Source organism: Mesoplodon mirus (assembly GCF_964341445.2).
Source record: "Mesoplodon mirus genome assembly, chromosome: 8".
In the NCBI taxonomy this organism is placed as follows: domain Eukaryota; kingdom Metazoa; phylum Chordata; class Mammalia; order Artiodactyla; family Ziphiidae; genus Mesoplodon; species Mesoplodon mirus.
This window is the reverse complement of record NC_138984.1, coordinates 86,297,925-86,321,224: the sequence shown is the minus strand read 5'-3', so window position 1 is coordinate 86,321,224 and position 23,300 is coordinate 86,297,925. Positions and strand designations below refer to the sequence as shown.

At 39.0% G+C, this 23,300-nt stretch overlaps 1 protein-coding gene across 2 annotated transcripts in view; it reads right to left on the bottom strand.

The window, feature by feature from the left end:
* Nucleotides 1-15,685: 15,685 nt before the first annotated feature.
* Nucleotides 15,686-23,300, bottom strand: part of DYNC1I2 (dynein cytoplasmic 1 intermediate chain 2) — a gene marked incomplete at its 5' end in the record, with an annotated part of 51,974 nt that continues 44,359 nt past the window's right edge. The window contains 3 exons of one of the 2 annotated variants that reach the window (XM_082630373.1): nucleotides 15,686-15,941; nucleotides 17,486-17,611; nucleotides 19,692-19,832. In XM_082630373.1, the coding sequence (XP_082486499.1) occupies nucleotides 15,828-15,941; nucleotides 17,486-17,611; nucleotides 19,692-19,832 (381 nt within the window). In that variant the 3' untranslated portion in view covers nucleotides 15,686-15,827. The remainder of the gene's footprint in view (nucleotides 15,942-17,485; nucleotides 17,612-19,691; nucleotides 19,833-23,300) is intronic. The other variant, XM_082630374.1, reaches the window with a different exon arrangement.

Genomic DNA, 23,300 nt, shown 5'->3' with positions numbered 1-23,300 from the left:
CCAGACCAGGGCTCGAACCCTTGTCCCCTGCATTGGCAGGCAGATTCTCAACCACTGCACCACAAGGGAAGCCCCACTTTTTTTTTAAATGAATTTATTTATTCATTTATCTTTGGCTGTGTTGGATCTTCATTGCTGCATGCAGACTTTGTCTAGTTGCAGTGAGCGGGGGCTACTATTTGTGGCAGTGTGCGGGCTTCTCATTGCAGTGGCTTCTCTTGTTGCAGAGCATGGGCTCTAGGCACACGGGTTCCCCTGGAGTTTTAAACTCAAGAGTTGTCCACACTGAACCTCCAGCAATTTGTCAATTATGATTCAGGTTTCCCTACCCCCAGCATTGGGTCCCACAGAGGTTACTGCTCCAGTATGTTGTGCTTTTCTGTATATGCCTGTCAGTCTCTCCAATTTTGGAGACAGTACTTTGTCCTGTGACCTTACTTTACTTCCCTTACAGATCTAGGAGGAGTTACTTTCAGTTTGTTAGCTGTTTACTCACTGTTATGATGGACTGGCAATGTATAACCTTCTTACATGCAGGACTGGAAACTGGAAGTCTAGAATTCTTGGGTCAAAGCAATTTGCTTTGTCATCATAATTATCAAAAGAGAGGCCTGATGACAACAGTGTTAGCTTGTACATAACCTGTTTTTTGGCACCTGGCAGCTTTTAGGATTTGTTAATCATTGTTATTTTGAAATTTTCCTTTTAAAAATTCATCTGGTTCTGTGCTATATGGAGATGAACCCTTTAATCCTAAGACTTTTCAGACAAAAAAGAAAAAAGAATCCATTCTACTCTCTCTACATTCTTTTATCTCCTGTTTAGTCATATATTGGAATATTTGGCCCTATCCCTGTGTCTTTTAGCTTTCCTTGATACTTTCTCCATCTGTACTTCTAGGTTGTGTAATGAGAGTCTTGCCAGATCATCCTGCTCACAGCTTTGCTCTTAAGTTGTATCCCTCTACCATTCAGCCTGTCTTTCTTTTGTTTTTATTTAATGGCTATATCTTATTCTATGCCCTTGGGATATCAAATACACTTATTGTCCTCTTCTGTGGATTTTTTTTTCGAAGTTTTTCTTTGGGCCTTTCTTGAAGTATTTTGGCAGTTCATAGTTGTAATTTGTTTAGTTGCTTATTTAGTATCTGATTTTTGTATTTGAGAGCCCCTTTTTATGGATCTTGTTCTGTTTATCAAAGACAGTGATGAGAGAGGTAGGCTGTGCTGCCAGGTAAGGATAGATCAGTATTTTGATTCTGGGTATAGGCTTCTCTTTTCTTCTTGACAGTAAGCAAGTACCTGGGGAGCACTGCCCTACTTCTCCAGCTCCACTGGCTTCACCCACTGTTATGTTATAGGCTGGGTACAGACACCCCATCAACTCCCAACTTGGCCCATGTTTGGAGGATGGGACTTGTTATTCTCAGTCAGCTCCCTAATGACTCACCCTGCCCAGCATCCATGGGCACCCTCCTGCTTTTTTGCATCTATTGATTCTGGGTTCCAAACCATTCCTCCCTTTGCAGTAGTCTACCTGTTCTGTGTTGTGATTTTCTCTTGTTTTATTTGCCAATAACTTTGATCCCTGGGCTATCTTTTTGGCATTCCTCAAAATTTCAGTTCCATTGCTAGCCCTCTCATTTTTCAGTGCCGTAGCAGATTTTCTTGTTCTACTCTAGCACCTTATGGAATTTAGGATTGATTCCACCTGCCATCTTGATCCAATCTCACTATTACCATGTTAAGCAACAGAACAAAAACTTCTGTAGCCTTCCTTTTGTTCCAGTTAATTTTCTTGAAAAGAACTAGTGTTGCAGTGGCTCCTGGGCTGGTCCTATAGTTACAAAATGTGCTGTACCACTAGCCATTCACGAAAAGTATTATTTACAAGGAATTATTGAAATATCAGCTGTTTACTCTGCTTCCTAGTATGCACAATTTTGTGATGAACCTATTGATACTCAAAAGCATATCCTAGCAGTGAACACTCTTGGGGTCATAAAATAGTATTCAGTAATAACCAATTTTACTTGCAATGAAAGAAAGATTAGAGACAATAGAACTATCTTAAAAACTATCAGTTGGTCAGCATCATGGCAGAGTAAGACGACATTCCTCCTTTTTGTCCCTCCCACTTAAACAATGAATTAGACATCCATCCACAAACAAAAGCACTGCTGTGGGAACAAGCACCATATGTCAAGGGACCCAGAAGGAGTCTCACTGACCTGTTAATCCAGTAACGGGCTGTGGAACAAGCAACACTGCCCCAAACCCTCTTGTCCAGTCAGTCAGAAAAAAACCCTGGAGAGTGCTGACCTGGGCAGATACACATAGTTAGGAGAAAATTTACAGAAATCCAGACTTTCCAAGGGGAGATTTCAGCCCACCATCAGAGAAGGAAAATCAAACAAACAAAAAAAAAACCCCAAGTCTCGGCAGTTTGAGGGACTTTCCCAGTGCTGCCCCCCCCACCTCCAAGGCAACACTGCAAGGGGCTGAACTATCCAGCGGTGGCAACCTCTGTTGGGAAAAAAGGGAGCAGTGAGTGCCCAACTACCCCAGTGATGTAGAACACAGCAGGAGAAACCTGTTTCTCTCCAGCAGTACCCAAAGTACTAAGGCAGGACCTCTATGACTAGGGGGTTAACAGGAAAGAGGCAGATAAGAATACTGAAAGGCATTAAAGGATTGCAGTTTCTGCTGACAGCATTCAGGACTTTAGCAGGAAGTCTACCCACAAGACTCTGGGAGTGCCTCACCCAAGGATCACCCTACTGGATCCATGGGCATCCCCAATGCCCCAGGTGCTAAACTCATACCTCCCCCACTCTGTGGTCAGCTCCTTATGCACTCTTGGGGTGCAGCTGCAAGAGCAAGTCCAGTGAACACTATCAGAAAAAAAGACCAGGATAGGTGGGCAAGGGAGAAACCACAAACTTGAGGTATAGCGCCACCTTCTGGAAAACAAAAGAGACTTCCGGCAGCCAGTCTGGTGAGTGGTAAGACATAAACGCTTAAGAATTCTAACCTACCTAAGGAGACAAAAGACCTGTATGCAGAAAACTATAAGACACCGATGAAGGAAATTAAAGATGATACAAACAGATGGAGAGAGACACCATGTTCTTGGACTGCAAGAATCAACATTGTGAAAATGACGGTACTACCCAAAGCAATCTACAGATTCAATGCAATCCCTATCAAACTACCAATGGCATTTTTTCACAGAACTAGAACAAAAAATGTCACAATTTGTATGGAAACACAAAAGACCCTGAATAGCCAAAGCAATCTTGAGAAAGAAAAACGGAGCTGGAGGAATCAGGCTCCCTGACTTAAGACTATACTACAAAGCTACAGTAATCAAGACAGTATGATACTGGCACAAAAACAGAAATATAGATCAATGGAACAGGATAGAAAGCCCAGAGATAAACCCACACACATATGGTCACCTTATCTTTGAAAAAGGAGGCAAGAATATACACTGGAGAAAAGCCAGCCTCTTCAATAAGTGGTGCTGGGAAAACTGGACAGGTACATGTAAAGTATGAAATTAGAGCACTCCCTAACACCATACACAAAAGTAAACTCAAAATGGATTAAAGACCTGAATGTAAGGCCAGACACTATAAAACTCTTAGAGGAAAACATAGGCAGAACACTATGACATAAATCACAGCAAGATTCTTTTTGACCCACCTCCTAGAGAAATGGAAATAAAAACAAAAACAAATGGGACTTAATGAAACTTAAAAGCTTCTGCACAGCAAAGGAAAACATAAACAAGATGAAAAGACAACCCTCAGAATGGGAGAAAATATTTGCAAATGAAGCAATGGACAAAGGACTAATCTCCAAAATTTACAAGCAGCTCAATATGAAAAAAACAACCCAATCCAAAAATGGGCAGAAGACCTAAATAGACATTTCTCCAAAGAAGATATACAGAGAGCCAACAAACACATGAAAGAATGCTCAACATCACTAATCATTAGAGAAATGTAAATCAAGACTACAGTGAGGTATCACACCAATCAGAATGGCCATCATCAAAAAATCTACAAACAATAAGTGCTGGAGAGGGTGTGGAGAAAAGGGAACACTCTTGCACTGCTGGTGGGAATGTAAATTGATACAGCCGCTATGGAGAACAGTATGGAGGGTCCTTAAAAAACTAAAAATAGAACTACCGTATGACCTAGCAATCCCACTACTGGGCATATACCCTGAGAAAACCATAATTCAAAAAGAGACATGTACCACAATGTTCACTGCAGCTCTATTTACAATAGCCAGGACATGGAAGCAACCTAAGTGTCCATTGACAGATGAATGGATAAAGAAGATGCGGCACATATATACAATGGAATATTACTCAGCCATAAAAAGAAACAAAATTGAGTTGTAGTGAGGTGGGTGGACCTAGAGTCTGTCATACAGGGTGAAGTAAGTCAGAAAGAGAAAAATAAATAATGTATGCTAACACATATATATGGAATCTAAAAAAAAATGGTTATGAAGAACCTAGGGGCAGGATGACACAGATGTAGAGAATGGACTTGAGGACACAGGGAGGGGAAAAGGTAAGCTGGTACGAAGTAAGAGAGTGGCATGGACATATATACACTACCAAATGTAAAACAGATAGCTAGTGGGAAGCAGCCACATAGCACAGGGCGATCAGCTCGGTGCTTTTGTGACCACCAAGAGGGGTGGGATAGGGAGGGTGGGAGGGAGATGCAAGAGGGAGGAGATATGGGGATATATGTATATGTATAGCTGATTCATTTTGTTATAAAGCAGAAACTAACACACCACTGTAAAGCAATTATACTCCAATAAAGATGTTTAAAAAAATAAAGCTTAAGAATTATGCCACAAGAGGGGGCAAGAAGAGTGCAGCAGGTATTCCTATACAAAGGCAAAGAAATCTCCAGATATAACAGCTCCAAATAACAGTATACCCCCCATCTGAAGCCAAACAGTAAAGATTTAATTAAGATGTCAGCTACTTCAAATGTGAAAGCAGCAATACCAAACTATAAGGAACATGAAAAATCAAGGAAACATGTCATCACCAAAAGAATAATTTTCCAATAACTAAGCTCAAAGGTATGGAATTTTGTGATCTAGCTGATAAAGAATTCAAAATAGCTGTTTTGAAGAAATTCAATTACAAGAAAACTCAATTCAATGAAATCAGGGAAAGAGGTACATGAACAAGATGAGATATTTACCCAAGGGATAGATATTATAAAAAAGAACTAAATTCTGGAGCTGGAGGAATTTGATGAAAGAAATGAAAAATGCAACAGAGAGCATCTGCAGCAGAGTGAAGCAAATGGAAGACAGGATACGTGACCTAGAGGACAGGAATTTTGAAATAATAGAGCAGAACAAAGATAAATGAATCAAAAGAGTAAAGAAAGCCACTGTTATCTATAGGATTCCATCAAAAGAACAAATATATGAATAATCAATGTTCCAGAGGAGTAGAGAGAAGGGGAGAGAAAATCTATTTAAAGAAATAATAGTTGAGCAGAAACCTGGGGAGAGATTTGGATATCCAAGTTCATGAAGCTAACAGGTCACCCTATGATCTCAATGGAAAAAGACCTTCTTTAAGACATTATAATGAATCTGTCAAGAAATCAGAATTCTAAAAGCCAGGAAAAAAAGATTGTAACCTACAAAGAAACCCCCATTAGGCTATTACTGGAAATACAAAACAATCAGAAAACAAGGAATAAGATGGCATTAGTAAGCCTTTACATATCAATAACTAAATGTAAATGGATTGAATTCACCAAACAAGAGGTACAAAGTAGCTAGATGGATTGAAAAAAAAAAAAAAAGATCCAACCGTATGCTGCCTACAAGAGACTCAGTTCAGCTTGAAGGACACACAGGCTTAAAGTTGCAGGATATACGGATATAAAATCAACATACAGAATCAGCTGCATTTATATATACCAGTAAGAAAACATCTGAAAAGAAATAAAATTACCCCATTTACAATAGCATCAAAAACAATAAAACATTTAGGAATAAATTTAACAAAGGAAGTGAAAGATCTATACAATGAAAACTACAGGACTTTGATGAAAGAAATTGAAGAAGTCACAAACAAATGGAAAGATATCCTGTGCTCACAAATTGGAAGAATTAATACTGTTAAAATGTCCATATTACCCAAAGCCATCTATAGATTCAATGCAATCCCTATCAAAATTCCTATGGCATTTTTCACAGAAATAGAAGAAATGATCCTAATATTCATATGGGATCAAAAAAGACCCCAAAGAGCCAAAGCAATCCTGAGAAAGAAAAAAGCCAGAGGCATTACACTTCCTGATTTCAAACTATACTACAAAACTATAGTAATTCAAACAGTATGGTACTGGCATAAAAACAGACACATAGACCAATGGAAAAGAATAGAGAGCCCAGAAATAACCCCCTGCATAAAGAGTCAACTAATATTTGACAAGGGAGCCAAGGACACTGAGTGTTTCCCCACGGAAAGAACAGTCTCTTCAACAAATGGTGTTGGGAAAACTGGATAACCACATGCAGAAAAATGAAATTGGACCCCTGTCTTACACCACTCACAAAAATTAACTCAAAATAGATTAAAAACTTAAAAAGAAGACCTGACCCCATAAAACTCCTAGAAGAAAACATACAGAAGAAGCTCCTTGATAATGATCTGTGCAGTATTTTGGACATGACACCAAAAGCACAAGCAACGAAAGAAAAGTCAACAAGTGGGACCACATCAAGCTAAAAAGCTTCTGCAAAGCAAAAGATCAAAAAAAGGGCAACATATGGAATGGGAGACAGTGTTTGCAAACCATGTATCAAATAAGAGATTAATATCCAAAATACATAAAGAAATCATACAACTTAATAACAAAAACTCAAATAATCTGACTAAAAGATGGATGTAGGAACCAAATACACAGTTTTCCAAAGACATCCAGATGGCCAACAGGTACATGACAAGGTGCTCAACATCACTAATCATCAGGGAAATGCAAATCAAAACCTCATACCTGTTAGAATGGGTGTCATCAAGAAGACAAAAGAGGGACTTCCCTGGTGGCACAGTGGTTAGGAGTCTGCCTGCCAATGCAGGGGACACGAGTTTGAGCCCTGGTCCAGGAAGATCCCACATTCCACGGAGCAACTAAGCCCATGCGTCACAATTACTGAGCCTGCACTCTAGAGCCCGCAAGCCACAACTACCGAAGCCCACATGCCTAGAGCCCGTGCTCTGCAACAAGAGAAGCCACCGCAATGAGAAGTCCACGCACTGCAATGAAGAGCAGCCCCCGCTCGCCACAACTAGAAAAAGCCTGCGTGCAGCAACTAAGACCCAACGCAGCCAAAAATAAATAAATTCATGGAAAAAAAAAGACAAAAGTGTTGTGAGCATGTGAGGATAAGGGAACCCTTGTACACTGTTGGTGGCAGCGTAAATTGGTACAGCTACTATAGAAAACACTACAACAATTCCTCAAAAAATTAAAAATAGAACTACCATACGACCCAGCAATTGCACTTCTGGGTATATATATCCAGAGAAATGAAAACAGGACACTGAAGAGACATATACACTCCTATGTTTACTGCTGCATTATTCACAATAGCCAAGAGATGGAAACAACCTAAATGTCCATCAACAGATGAATGGATAACATATATATTATCTTTTATATATATATATATATATATATATATATATAGCTTTATACACACAATGGAGTATTATTCAGCCATGAGAAAGGAGGAAATCCTGCCATTTGTGACAACATGTAGCTAATCCTACACCTCTATCATGCTACACCTATTTATGTATTGCAATACATAAACATATCAAATCAACACATTGTACACCTTAAACTTACACAATTTATATGTTAATTATACCTCAATAAAAATAAAAATTTAAAAACCTACTCTGTTGACTTTAGGAAAAGGCCCCTTAGCTGCCTCATTTGAGAGGGCCTCTTAAATCAAGAATTCTACGTCTAGGCCCTCCTGTAGCTGTGTCCCCATCTGCAGGGCCAATAGGATATGACCATATGGAGCCCACTTGGTTCCATTCGAGGTCATGTTCAAGGCACCCGGGACTCAAATTTGCTGCCTAGACAGCTCAGCTTCCATGGCCTGCATGAGCCTCTCCAGTCAGGCCCATTTTCCCAAAAATGCACCCTAATATCTAAGGGTGGCCAAGAGGTGGCTATTTGCAGGGGGATAAAACTTAGGCATGTAGGCTGAAGAATCCACAAATGTTCCTTAGTGGCTCGTAAGAGATGGAGCGGTGGAAGAGGAGAGGAATGGGCTGTGGGCTGGCTGTCTCCTGGCTGCCACCTTCTGACATGGAATTCTGAGAAGTCTGAGAATTCTGAAATCCAAGCTGTCTGTGCATGTTGTTGTGAACATAATTTAATATTTTGTTAGCTTGATTTTATTATGTAAAAATATTTTCACCTATTGCCTCAGGCCCTGAAAATGTTAGGGGAGGACCTAGGAAGGAGAAAGGTAGTGATTGCTAAGTGGATTTCAGGCAGAGTCCTTGTTAATAGAGATGCCACAAGGAAGTCCTGATCAGTTGTAGGTTAAGTCACTTACAGCTACCATCTTTAGCCAGTGGACACTTACATTCCGTATCTAATTTGTTTCTTCCTGAAGTTTGAGTCAACCAGGACAACAGAAAGTTCTAGAATCACTTTGTAGGTTCCTAGAAGCCAGAAGACTAATCCTAATTCCTCTGTTTCTTACAGAGTTACAACACCTTATGGTCTTCTATGCCTGTGGCACTGTATGTAGGCTTATCTGAGTAAAAAACTGACTTGCTGACTAAGATCATAAAGGCAGTGTAGTATAGTGTTTAAGAACACAACTCTATCATCAGACTGCTTAGGTGCAGTTCCTAGATTGTGAGTCAATTAATGTCCCTAAGCACAGTGACAATATGCTGGACCTGGTTTGCACCAGCTCAATGAGAGCCCATTATATGTTTATCTTCCCAACTCCATGTCCAATGACATCACACTGGTAGTCTGCTATTGGCCATGGTGGAAGCATTTACAGAAATTGGTTCAAATTAGTTTCTGTTTTTTAACTTAGTAATCACAATAGTTCCCACATTATAGGGGAGCTAGGATGAGAATGTGTGTGTGCAAGTTCATGTAGCAAATGCTCAATAAGTGCTACCAGTTATTAATACATGGTCAGAAGGTACTAAGGCCAGAGTTTATAAGGCAGAGGAAACAAACTTTGGAAACAAGAGACATACACTTCCATTACGTATAAAGTGTTGGTACAAGATCTTTGAGTACATCTTTCCAATCCTATTCCTTTGAAACTTATTTCATACTGGTTTTGTGGTCTTTCTCAGTAGAGGAAGCAGAAGAAAAAAAAAAGCTAAGATAAGATTAGACAGGAATCCTAATTGGTCAAGCCTTTTGTGGTAAAGCAGAAGTGTCAGCAGAGATCTGTGAATTTGTAAAAGCTTGTTTTTAACCTCTAACAGCCAAGAGATAGAGCCTATCAACTTGTAGGAGCTACTGAAGAGCAGCAGTAAGTGAACCTGTTGAAAGTTATCACCTCTCACTACAGCAATGCCTCATATTTGTACAGTGCTTCATTTTCACATATATTCTGGGTTATTTCCCTAAGCCCTGTGAAGTGGTAGGTGTGGAAATAAGCTTACAGAGATGAAGCCATTTGCTCAAAGGTATGGTTAACTGAGTTTCAACACAAGTTGACTCTAAGTCTAAGATGCTTTGAACTAGAAATACAACCTCAGCACCCCCATGTTTTGAAGGGGTTTATCTACAAACCAAACATTAGGATTTAGTAGTCAGTTGTTTCCTCCCAGTTGATATAATTCCAACCAAAGCACAATATCTTGATATTCAATTAGCCTTTTAGGGCTTTTGATCTATATGGATGTATTATTCTAGTTATTCTCACGTAACACTGATATGATAGCAGCATCCATTTTACAACAGTTGATGAAGGCCTAGACAAATGAAGGACTTGCCTAAAATAAGGAGCAGGAAAACCCAGGGGTAACCTTCTACGAATCACACTGTACTCCTTATCTGATTTTCAGCACAAAATACAAAAGTCCTTTTTCTCACCTGATACAAATTCTCCTTAAAGCTCCTGAGTTTCCCAAGGGCTAAGGCCATTTCTTTTGCCTTGGAAGATGAAGGGTCCTCCAAATCCATCTAATGACCCTCAATGTACTGACAAATTCAGGAGTGTATCAAACATTACTAGAAATGAGGCCCATTAAGAAGGGCCTAGTTGGGACTTCCCTAGTGGCGCAGTGGTTAAGAATCCACCTGCCGATGCAGGGGACATGGGTTCGATCCCTGGTCCGGGAAGATCCCACATGCCGCAGAGCAACTAAGCCCGTGCGCCACAACTACTGAGCCTGCACTCTAGATCCCGAGCCACAACTACTGAAGCCTACGCATCTAGAGCCTGTGCTCCGCAACAAGAGAAGTCCCCACAATAAGAAGCCCGCGCACCACAACGAAGAGTAGCTCCTGCTTGGCGCAACTAGAGAAAGCCCGTGCACAGCAACAGGCCCAACACAGCCAAAAATAAATAAATAAAATATAAATAAATTTATTAAAAAAAAAAAGAAGGGCCTCGTCATTTTACCAAGTTTCTTGCTCAATTAGTATTCATTAACAAGTCAGGTTTTGACTTATTTCTGGAAATCATATTTTGGATACAATGGGATAGCAAGAGATCTGCTAATCTAGATATGAGTTAGATAAAAGCTATTCCTGCAGGACTAATTTTAGGGCTTCCTCTACACCTGGCAACCAAACACAGATCCTCAAGGATTGAAGCTCTTCTTTCTAGTGACCATCTTCCTAAAATGAGCCTGTCTTATTTCCAAGGGGACTGACCCTAGGGAAGACGGATGGGTACTTCCTAACTTGTAACAGTTGAGTAACTACTGTTCCCCAGATTTCCGTGGAAGTGACTGATTCCAGTTCTACTACTATGTAGCTGGATCAAGTTTGTTTTCTCATTAATTTGAAAAAGGGGTTCCACCTCCCCTTTTCTAAGGCTCCAGATATTGCAATCCACGTATGTAACTAACATAAGAGCAAGAGCTGAGTATCAGCTGGAAACTGAGTGGGTCATTTTTTTCTACTAGCATAATTTGTAATTCTACCATAGAGTGCAGTAAGAGAAAGTACTCCTAGGAAAAGTATTATTAAGGACAATTAATATTTCTCCCTCAGTTCACTGCTACTCCTAAACATCTGAGAGTTCAAGTTGTGACGTGATTTCTTAAAATTAAAAAAATTTTTTCTTGAACACCAAGCCACCTAATCCTTAGATTAACTCTTGTTACATTGCACAGATGGCTACATAAAATAGTCTCTCTCCATTCTTATATTCTTAAAAAAAAAAAAAGAATCCCTTATTTGTGTGGTACTTCATAATATACAAGTCTTCACATATATAATATCTCATGTAACATTCACAGAAAGCAAATATTTTCATCACTTAACATGAGAATACTGATCCCAGAAATAGAACTTGGGACCTTTGAGCCCAGTATTCTTTTTTTTCATATACCAAGCCACCCTTAAGTATAAAAGATTTTGATCCAAAGCATTTGTTCAGAAAAAATGTCTTTTATCTACTACAAAAATTCATAAAAGATAAAATTACTCACCATCAAAGCCTTACTGGTGGTACACTGATTTCCAGAGTCACAGAGTTGGGTCTCAGCATGTTCAGCACCACGTGGGTGTGTTCCACACCTACACAATCACTGCCCCACAGCTTTCCAACCAAATCAAGTGTATTACAAGAGAGGCAGGATAATACATTACCACAGACCTGAATAAACGACCTCACAAAGTGAAACAGACTTTTCTGAAAGCTTACCTGAGTGCAAGCTGATTCCATCCTCTGACTGGGAACTGGTAATGGAATATTAAGAAGCCAAAACTGAGATTCCTGCTATGAAACTAACAACACAAAATACTGTAATTTTAGAAAAGTTTGTAGAAGATTGCTGATTGGCTATGTTCAAACTATCAGTGGCTGGAAGCTACACACCGAAAACTTAAATACCAGAAATCCATTTGAACTTTAAGACGTTTGGGGACTGTGAACATGGCAGGCAGAAAGAGAATCTGTACATCTAAATTCCAAGAAAAGGTCTGAGAGCACTGGCCTATTGAGAAAAGCATTACAATGTGATGACTATTCAAAGTCTTCCAGTTGGCATTCTGGTTAGGATTGTAGGATCTTTCTCTAAAACGTGTTTCTTATATGTGAAAAGGATTTTAAAATTATAATATATTAAGTGCAAGCAAATTATTACCTTCTTAGGGCATTAAAATTGATTAGTTAAAAGAATGTTAATTGTAATCCTCTACTTCAAAAGAAATAATGAACATGGCTGTTCTTTTCTTCTTGCCTTTGGGGCAACTTTCCTATTCTTTGGTAGCACTAGAGGCCCCCAGAACCTGTAAACCAGATCTCTAAGTAAATAATTTCCTAGCATTTTTTAATGAATCAAAAATAAGATCCCCACTGGGACTTCCCTGGCGGTCCAGTGGTTATGACTCCGTGCCTCCAATGCACGGGGCGTGGGTTCGATCCCTGGTCGGGGAACTAAGATCCCAAATGCCAAGTAACCAAAAAAAAAAAGAGAGAGATTCTCAGGTGTTTTTCCCAAACTTGTAAGGTCCCTAGTTGCCTAGCAATCAGCAAGATAATAGCAGGAAAGCAAGAACTCATTTCTTGCCTCTATCTTGGGGCGGGGTGGGGGTGGGGGAATCTCAATGGGAATCCCATCGCTAAACCATCAAATGAGGCAAAGCCAATGGCTTTTTACCTAGACTTATGCCCAAGATTCAGGCATAATACCACCACCTCGTGCGCTATGTCATATTTGAAACAACTTGGTTCTCACAGCCACTGAGCAGCTGGAGCTATAATCAGAGCTCCATTCTCTCCAATGTACTTAATTGTACACCGTTTTCTAATTATAAAATATCACAATGCCAATGTTGAAATACCAGGATTGTGGGAAAGACATTTAAAAAGCATTGCCCGACAAAATGGAAAGATGAAAAATTGTACACTTCACAGATTTTCATTCACTCATTCAAGCACCTTCCTTTCCATGTGGTTCAAGTGGTAGAGGTTACAGTCTATCAGTACTAGCACAGAACAGAATGAATCAACGTTCTTACAATATTGAAAGACTAGGACCATTCCTAACACTACTTTCCTTTAGTTCCTCCTCCTAAATTTTAAGTCATCCATTCCTTCAATATGCAATATCTCAGCATCATTGCAACAATATTTTGTATCTAGAGATTTTCTAAACTTTGTAGGGAACTGGATCAATAAACCGGAATATGGCTTCTACCAATGAATTTTAATTTTTTTGGCTTAAATGATACCAAAAAATGGTTATTTCTGAGGTTTACTGCAAGTTAATTATTGTCTGCAAAACTGAGTATTCTTCCTCTACACAAACGAGGGTAACCAATAATCTTTAACTTCTCATTCAAAAAGAAAACAACCAAACAATAAACACAAAACAAGAAATTAGCCAGAAAGCTATGGCTTGTTTCCCACTCAGAAAAAAACTATAACCGGTAACAAATAAGGTACAATTTCTTTAAGTGGATATTTTTTTAAATTATAAGGTTTTCATTTCTAAAAGAGTGAAGAGCTGCAACACTTTTCTAGTCAGCTTAATCTGTCAGAAGATTTCATATCAATATTGACAGCCTCAGTACTTTCTTTTTTGCTATTACATAGTCAACTTTTAAAAGGCAATTCCTCACATTAAATTCATGTGTTCTTAAAAATGTAGACTAAAGTTAAATGGGCAAAGATTAAGGTCCACACTGCATTTTTGGGGAGGGGAGGGAAAGTTGTTTCCAAAAAGCAAAAACTCTTTGGTGAGAAGTAATTTACAAACACTTACCAATTTTATTCTTTCACAATTGGATACATCAACTTGAATCCCATGAGCATCTGGATTTGCCACATCTCATGATTTCCAACCTTAATCATAACTATGTTTTCTCTTTTTCTAGTCATTTATATAAATGGTGGGCAAGAATGCAATAACTATTTTAGTGATTACATGAATTCTATACTAAGACAGTGTGACCCTGCTAAATTGAATTTTTGGCTCACAGACTACTACCATGAGATAACTTATTTATTTGCCTGCTGATATTAAAAAAAAATCTTTGGTATATAATAGGCAACTATGAAGTGTCAACATATGAAAACTGAGTATATAAAAATAGAGAACTGCCTAAAGTAATTACAATCAATAATTTTAGAGCTGGAAGGAAATTTAGAAATCATCTAATCCTAACTTAATTCCTAGATAGTAAAAAAGTCAGATGGAAAGACCTGGTTGGCTAAAATCACACTTCCCATGAGTGCCAGAGCTAGAATTAGAGTTTAGGTCTAATATTCCAGGTCAATTATCCCTCACACTATACAATACTCATAGTTAAGAATAAATTACTTAAAAATTCATTTCCCAACAGATCTTTGTTAGATTAAGAAAATCAAACCAAACAAAAATGTTCAAAATCTGGCATCTACTCTTCCTTCCTAGTTCATGTTGTTGAATAAATGACAGTTAAACTTTGGAAAGACAAAAGGTCAGGATCAAGGAAATGGACAATTTAAAGTGGATAAATTCAGTATCTGAGCATAATCCTTTTCTCTAGTCCTGAAACAGGTTGACTGCAACACAAATTCTTAGATATCTGCCACTTACCTTTCAGGCCTATAGACAGGGTTGTAGTAACAGATCTCAAGATGTGGAGTTGATTCAATGACAAAATGCATTTGAACACTTTCCTTCATGGCTACTGCAACCACAAAATCAATTTCTCTCAAAGGAGGTTTCAGTCTCAGAGGGCTCATATATAATCTCAATCAGTGAAAATAATAGGCAGCTTTCTGGTTTTTCTTTAAATTAAATATATCTTAGATGGAAAGAAAAAAGGGATTAAAACAAAAATTAACCTAGGAAAAATTTTGTCACTGACATAGATTATCTAGACATCAGCTCATAATGCACTGGGAGATCTACAGTATACTATATGGTATATTTAAGGCACAAAGCTTTATGAGGTTTGAGGTGGCTGCTTACAACAGGAGCTTAAAGAAAGAGATGAAAAAAAGATACTTCATAAAAGCAGAATTTAATAAAATTTTAATTGCAAGGAGTAAATCAAAATGAAAATTTGAAAAGTTAAAGCATATTTGTGTTTATTTATAGATTGTTATCACATGAATTATAAAGAAAAAAAGAATATCAGAATGGAACTGGATAGATGTATTCATGCTATGGCTAAGAATAAACAATGTTCCTACATATCATGGTTAGTGAGAACATTATCAGTATAACAGGGAATTGTGATTATTTAAAAATATGTAGAACTTACTTAATCTGTGCTTTAGAAATAACTGTATATAGTGTTATAAGCTGAAAAGACTTCAAAAGAATACCAAATATACACCTGTGTATAAGAATTCAGAAAAGGCTGCATTCTGTAAAGTCAATCAGCTGCATTAAAAATGACACAAATCCAAAACAAGATGCATGTTATATAAAAAAGGACTTTGTAAGATTTGCTTGCTGCATTAAATCCACAGTTTAATCCACGAAATTTCCTTTTAATTATCATTTAGACAGAAGCATGCAAATAGTTCTAGAATCTACTTAAGAGTCTTCCCCAAATCCACTACGGCTACATATTCCCTTTTCAGGAGCTAAGCAGGTATTCGGGCAGCTGCTTCCTCCTCTGCATCCGCTCGGTTTGCGTTAATTTCTGCAAGTGTTCGGCCGAACCGTGCCCATTCATCATTTCGGGGGACAGCAATCTGCTGTTAAAAGAAATACAATGTTCTATGTACACTGAAATAAACGATCATCTTACCTACTATTATTCAGTGTTTTCAAATACTTTTCCCATTAAAAAGTAATAATTGACCTGAATGGCCTTTCCATAATTACAGAGACTATACCAATGATTTATAACATTTCAAAACAAAAGATAGTGTTTGGGAAGTGTGTTGTGACAGCCTCAGAAATGATTTTGCTATTATCATCATCCGTGCAAGAGAGAATGACAACGATGCTCTGTAAATATAACTCCTATGCACTATCTCATGGATTTTGCTGGTGGGCAGGAATTCCTCAAAAATTTTTACTTCTTGCACCATTCCCAGTATGAAATAATTTGTGAAGCATGGTTCGTAAGATCTGGTTTCTTGTGTTTATTTTTGTTTGGAACCTAAGATAACCTTTCCTGATATCTTAATCCATCTTCATCAAAAGGTATGCTCCTTCTTATTACTTTAGTGATGTACCAATAGCAAAAGGGGAAAGGAGGCTTGTGATGCTTTTGCCTCACTAAAGCAGTCCAATGACCAAAAATTTTTGACAGCTGTCATTATAATATTTGAGGAATCTGGCATGCCACATTAGGGCACAAAACATTGTGTGGCAAATGGATGTGCCTGCTTCTAAATCTACTGTATGACTTTAGACTATATTGGACAGTGATACCCAATATGGTAGCTACCAGACAAATGTGACTATTTATATTTAAATTACTTAAAATTAAATAAAATTAAAAATTCAGTTCTTCAGTTGTTCTAGCCACATTTTAAGTGTTCAATAGCCAAATGTGGCCAGTGGCTACCACGTTGGATAGTGCAGATACAGAGTAGTTCCATCTGTGCAGACAGTTCAACTGGCTGTTCTAAATGAGTCACTCTACCTCCCTCCAGATCTAATTGCCAGAGGCTGTGGGGTTTCCAGAGAGAATGGGGAATCATAAGGCATAGCAAAAGAAAGAGTGAATAAGGCGCTAGCCAGGGCTAAAACATGAGGAAATCACTCCTGAGCATTGTGTACAGTCAACCCAAACAGTAAAGATGAGAGAGCTGCAAGTCATCCTGTTGGGTTCAATAATAATGGCTTTGCAACAAGGCTCAAGGAGTCAAGATTGACATTTCACATAGTCATCAGATAACTCTTAAAAGATATTACTTTGATTTCCACTACCTGGCCCAAAGAAATCTATGAATACAGAAAAATAAAATTTTATCTCAATAACAATTCTGTAAAGCCCCAAAGTCCAACTATAACTCTGAATTTCTTCTGCCTGAAGAATTTCTAATTTCCAGCAATGCATGCTTGAAGGTACTTCCAACATACGACACTACCCTCAAAATCTGCTGCATGGGGACACAGGACATTCAGTTTAGAAAGAAAATTAACCTCAAGAGTTGCTTCTATAGTGAAAAGTAAGTTTTATCAATTCATGAACTCCAAAGACTAGTTTTAGCCACAAAGATACTGCCACTGCAATGCTGTGAAAGCTAAATAGATGTGTCAAAATTATAGGCAGTGAGCCTCATACCTCTCCCACATCATATATAACAATCTGTCCTTCAGAATCACCCACGGCAATCTCTCTTCCAGAATGGGTCCATCTTACACGATTAAGAGCAGGATTACCTTCCACAGAAATGCTGGCAGTTGGCACCTAAAGTCATTTAAAATATAGTGTAGTGTTAAAAGTTTCATCAGGATTTCTATAAACATGTAAAACTAATTCTTCTTTCTTCCAATCTGGCTACATTTTTTAAAACAAAGATGAAAATAGATAAAGAATTTTCCTGACTTTCTTCCTGTTCAGTGATACATTCTGAAGGACATTATAGTCAATCCTTGAAAATGGCTTGGGAAAATAACTTAAGCCCTTATATAAGAAATTTTCACATAACTGGATACATCATTTTGAAAGATCTTCTCTTTAATAAAGGATTCTTTGTTGTTTTAACTTCTTTAAGAAGTCAAGCCATTTGAAAACAGATGGCCAAAACCTCACTTAAAGAAACATCTCAAAAGCCCTCATAAACAGATTTATGGTTCAATTTTAGAGGACAGGAATTACTTTTGTAGTTTGCATCTCTGTTAGCTAAAAACTGTGATTTGATCCACAGTTGCTAGAAACAGTTCATACTAAAGATGCAGTATGGGTCTTTCCAAAGCCCCTGTTCCCGTGAACTGTCTGGAGCAGGGCAGGATGATGTCACCAACACAATGGCACCATCCCCTGGAATCTGACTGTACCCTCTGCTGTGCTAGGGAAAAAGAAATTATTTGCCACGCATGGAACAAACCTTCAATGTTTGACTCAGAACACTATCACAATGATTTTTAAATTTTTGAAATCTGATTAAAAATAATCCTACTGGGCCTCCCTGGTGGCGCAGTGGTTGAGGGTCCGCCTGCCAATGCAGGGGATACGGGTTCGTGCCCCGGTCTGGGAGGATCCCATATGCCGCGGAGCGGCTGGGCCCGTGAGCCATGGCCGCTGGGCCTGCGCGTCCGGAGCCTGTGCTCCGCAGCGGGAGAGGCCACAGCAGTGAGAGGCCCGTGTGCCGCAAAAAAAAAAAATAAAAAAAAAATCCTACTATTTGACACGAGTCATCCTCAAATGATTAATTTAACCTTCTAGAGTGCCAAAATTGTTCTAAGAGAAAAATTATAACCTAGATATTTTCTCTGAGTTAGCAAATTATAGAAAAGATCCAAATTTTACTGTAACCACAAATGTCTTAACACCAAAATCCAAATTAAGAAAAAAAATTGGTCTCATTCTAGGTAACTAGAAATGTATAATCAAGTCCAGTCATCTAGCCAGTCAATACCTTTCCATAGCAGTATCTGAATGTTCCTCTTCAAACTACTAAAGCACGAGTTAGCACTGTGTTAAAATTCTTACATTTCCAGTATATAATTTCCTTGTCCTGTATAACCAACTAACTTACTTCAAGGGATTTTGGACACTTGCCACTAGAAATATGAAGAGATGTGGGAAAGAGTGGGCTGTGGGGGAAGGCATCAAGAGACTTTCTCCTCAAAAACTTTTATTGGCAGAACTGCTAACATTACTTCTTACCACCACACAGCAATACAGAACTCTAAGAACACTTCAAGCCTCTCCACATTGGTAAAAATAAACCTGGTTAAACATAAATAATAGCTGCAGTTAAATTTCATTCCTAATAACTCATTTTAGTATAGCAGTTAGGAAATTTGATGATTTCTATATTAATTTTATAGTAACAGTAACACTCTGTTTTCAGTGTTTCATGGAACAAGTCATCAAAATACGTTTTGCTTCATTCAAATAAGTCAGCCTAAAACTAATATTTATGGATAATATACAATTCTATCAAGGCTAAGAGATAATTTAGAAATTCAGAATTAAGGCTAACATATGTCAACAATCTGAAACTATCTGCTTTCTAGCCTATGAATCAAAAATATCCCAGTTGCCTTATGAATGAGACTTTGTCAGGACATTAGAGACAGGACAGTGCTTTTTAGAAGTAAAAGGAAATGCCCCAGTCCTCTTGGCAACAATATTTCTCCCTTCAGTTCTGCACAGCATGGTGTTTATTATTTAGGGTACAAAGCTTATTTGGTTTCTTTGTGATGAAGCTACAATCACAGAGTCCTTTTACATGTCTTGGGATAAAAGGAATTTCACAAATTATTCAATAAATCTCCAATTTTCTATTTTTCAGTGCAATTTTTGTTATTTTCCTGCTCACCTCTGTGTCATTATTGAGATTCCACAAATCCAGCCTACCCATGCCATCCACACAGGCAAACAGGGCTGGGTGGGTGGGTGACCACATAACATCATAAACATAGTCTGAGTTATCTTCAAATGAGTACAAAGGCTTGTTATTCTGAAAGGAAAAAGTTGATTTTTAGCACAGTCAAAATATGACATACATTCAACAGGTATGATAACATTTTATGATACTTAACTCAGCCTAGAAAAAGTTCCTATAATTTGTTTCACTAAAGAATTACCTGGAGTTATGAACTAAGAATCAATGACTGGGGCTTCCCTGGTGGCGCAGTGGTTAAAAATCTGCCTGCCAATGCAGGTGACATGGGTTCGATCACTGGCCCGGGAAGATCTCACATGCCGCGAAGCAGCTAAGCCCGTGTGCCACAACTACTAAGCCTGCACTCTAGAGCCTGCGAGCCACAACTACTGAAGCCCATGCGCCTAGAGCCCATGCTCCGTAACAAGAGAAGCCACCGCAATGAGAAGCCCGTGCACCGCAACGAAGTGGAGCCCCCATTCGCTGCAACTAGAGAAAGCCTGAGTGCAGTGACAAAGACCCAACACAGCCAAAAATAAATAAATAAAATCAATTAATTAATTAATTTAAACAAAATCAGTGACTGGATTGCATTTTCTGTTTAACTTGTAGACACCATACTGTTTAAAAAAAGGAATAGAATGTGCTTTAAAAACATTTCAGTGAGAGGATTCTGGAAAGATGGGAGCAATGGCAGTATACTTTTTGAATCTCCTCTAAATCTCCCCATAAACCCAGACAAAGCAATGAGGATAGCAAAACCAAAGATTCACCGGCAACATCTACACTAAAATCAGGAGACAGAGCTCCAAATGTAAGCAGGTGGAAACAAACCTTGGACTACTATGAGATCTGCACAGTACATCTGTGTGGGAAGAAGTACGGGAAGGCACAAGGGCTTCTGACAGCTGGAGAATAGAACAGAAGAGCCTCACAGTCCACAGCGGGTGCTCACTGGACAGTGTGGGGGTCAGTCTGGGAGCAGGAGCAGAGACTGGGAGGGAGTTCAACAGAATTCAATTTATAAATAATTGTAGGCAGACTCCAGTGTGATATAAGTAAGGTCTAATGATGCAGTCTGAGCCCGATAAACTTGCAAAATTAACAAATCAAAGCTCCCTTTTCAAGACAGTCTCACCAAAAAGAAACTGCCAGGAATGGAATCCAAGTTATGGAATACAGCACAATAAGGACAAAGCAAAGAGAAGGTTCAGATAAAGGTGGTGGAGAGGAACAGAAAAAGGTACATTTCAGAAAGTACAAGATAGAGGGATAAATACCCACTTTGCAAAAAACCCAGAAGAGCTTTAACCTAGACTATGAAACCAGAAAAGCTAACCTTGCCATTCTCTTCCTCTTAAATGTAGAGAAAAACTCATTTCACTAATAGACAATAACCAACAAAAAAAGGATCTCACTCAAATCTTACACAAAGTTATTGTGGCAGATCTTTAATAAGTGTGTCATGACAACTAATGGGAAAAGAACAGCCTTTCAACAAATGATGCTGGGACAACTGGATATGCACATGCAAAAAAACGAAGTTGGACCCCTCCTTCCTCACATCATATACAGAAATTAACTCAAATATATCTTAGATCTAAATATAAGAGGTTGGGCTTCCCTGGTGGCACAGTGGTTGAGTCTGCCTGCTGATGCAGGGGACACGGGTTCGTGCCCCGGTCCGGGAGGATCCCACATGACGCGGAGCGGCTGGGCCCGTGAGCCATGGCCGCTGAGCCTGCGCGTCTGGAGCCTGTGCTCCGCAACGGGAGAGGTCACAACAGTGAGAGGTCCGCATGCCGCAAAAACAAACAAACAAACAAACAAACAAACAATAAAACTATAAAACTTAGGAGAAAGCATAGGAGTAAATCATTGTGACTTTGGACTTGACAATGATTTCTTAGATAACAAAGGCACAAATGACAAAAAAAAACAAGGATAAATTTGGCTAAATCAAAATTAAATACCATTATGCTTCAAATAATACCCTCAAGAAAGTGAAAAGACAACCTATACAATAGGCAAAAATATTTGGAAATAATATACCTGATAAGTGGGACTTGTATCTAGAACTCTTACAACATTTTAATAAAAAGGCAAATAACCCAATTAAAACTTGGGCAAAGTTTTAACAGACATCCCTCCAAAGAAGATCTACAAATACAAATAAGCACTTGAAAAGATGCCCAACATCATTCTCCATCAGGGGAATGCAAATCAAAACCACAATGGGGGCTTTCCCTGGTGGTGCAGTGGTCGAGAGTCCACCTGCCGATGCAGGGGACACGGGTTCGTGCCCCGGTCCGGGAAGATCCCACATGCCGTGGAGCGGCTAGGCTTGTGAGCCATGGCCGCTGGGCCTGCGCGTCCGGAGCCTGCGCTCCGCAACAGGAGAGGCCACAACAGTGAGAGGCCCGTGTAACGCAAAAAAAAAAAACAAAAAAAAACCCACAATGGGATATCATTTCATACCACCAGGATGGCTCTAATAAAACCCAAAAACCACTGAATTGCACACTATAAAATGGTGAATCTTATGGTATATGAACTGTATCTCAATAACACTTATTTTAAAAAAGAAAGAAGAGATAAAGTGAATTTTTAAAAAAACTGATAGACAAAGAAGATTAACAAAGATATCCTATAATGGCAGGCCCTAAAAAAACCCAAAGCAATACTATAGAATACAAAAGTCTTAATTTAAGAGAACTCTCCTAAAAGAAAAGACAGCTTGAAACTTCATATTAAAGAAAATCCTGTGTATGTAGGACATTCAACCCTTTAAAAAAAAAAAAAAAGATTTGATCATCCAGATTTTTTTTTTTTTTTTTTTTTTTTTTTTGCGGTATGTGGGCCTCTCACTGTTGTGGCCTCTCCCGTTGCGGAGCACAGGCTCCGGACGCGCAGGCTCAGCGGCCATGGCTCACGGGCCCAGCCGCTCCGCGTCATGTGGGATCTTCCCAGACAGGGGCACGAACTCGTGTCCCCTGCATCGGCAGGCGGACTCTCCACCACTGCGCCACAAGGGAAGCCCAATCATCCAGATTTCTAAAGACTAAGTCTTGAGTAAAGAAAAAAAAAAATCAGATTGTCATCAGACTTTTTTTGTGTGTGTGGTACGTGGGCCTCTCACTGTTGTGGCCTCTCCCGTTGTGGGGCACAGGCTCCGGATATGCAGGCTCAGCGGCCATGGCTCACGGGCCCAGCCGCTCCGCGGCATGTGGGATCTTCCCAGACCAGGGCACGACCCCGTGTCCCCTGCATCGGCAGGCGTACTCTCAACCACTGCGCTACCAGGGAAGCCCCATCATACTTTTTGACAATGCTTTTTGCCAGAAAACAATAGAGTAACATATTTAAGGTAATCAAAAAGAAATGTAAACTGTGGATTTTACATACAGCCAAACTGACCTTCATAAACAGATAGACTCTTCAGAATATGGGAATAATGCACCCACGAGCACCTCCTGAGGAATCTACTGCAGAATAAGCTTCAAATGACCAAAAAGAATGAAAAGATGTCAACATAAGGACTGG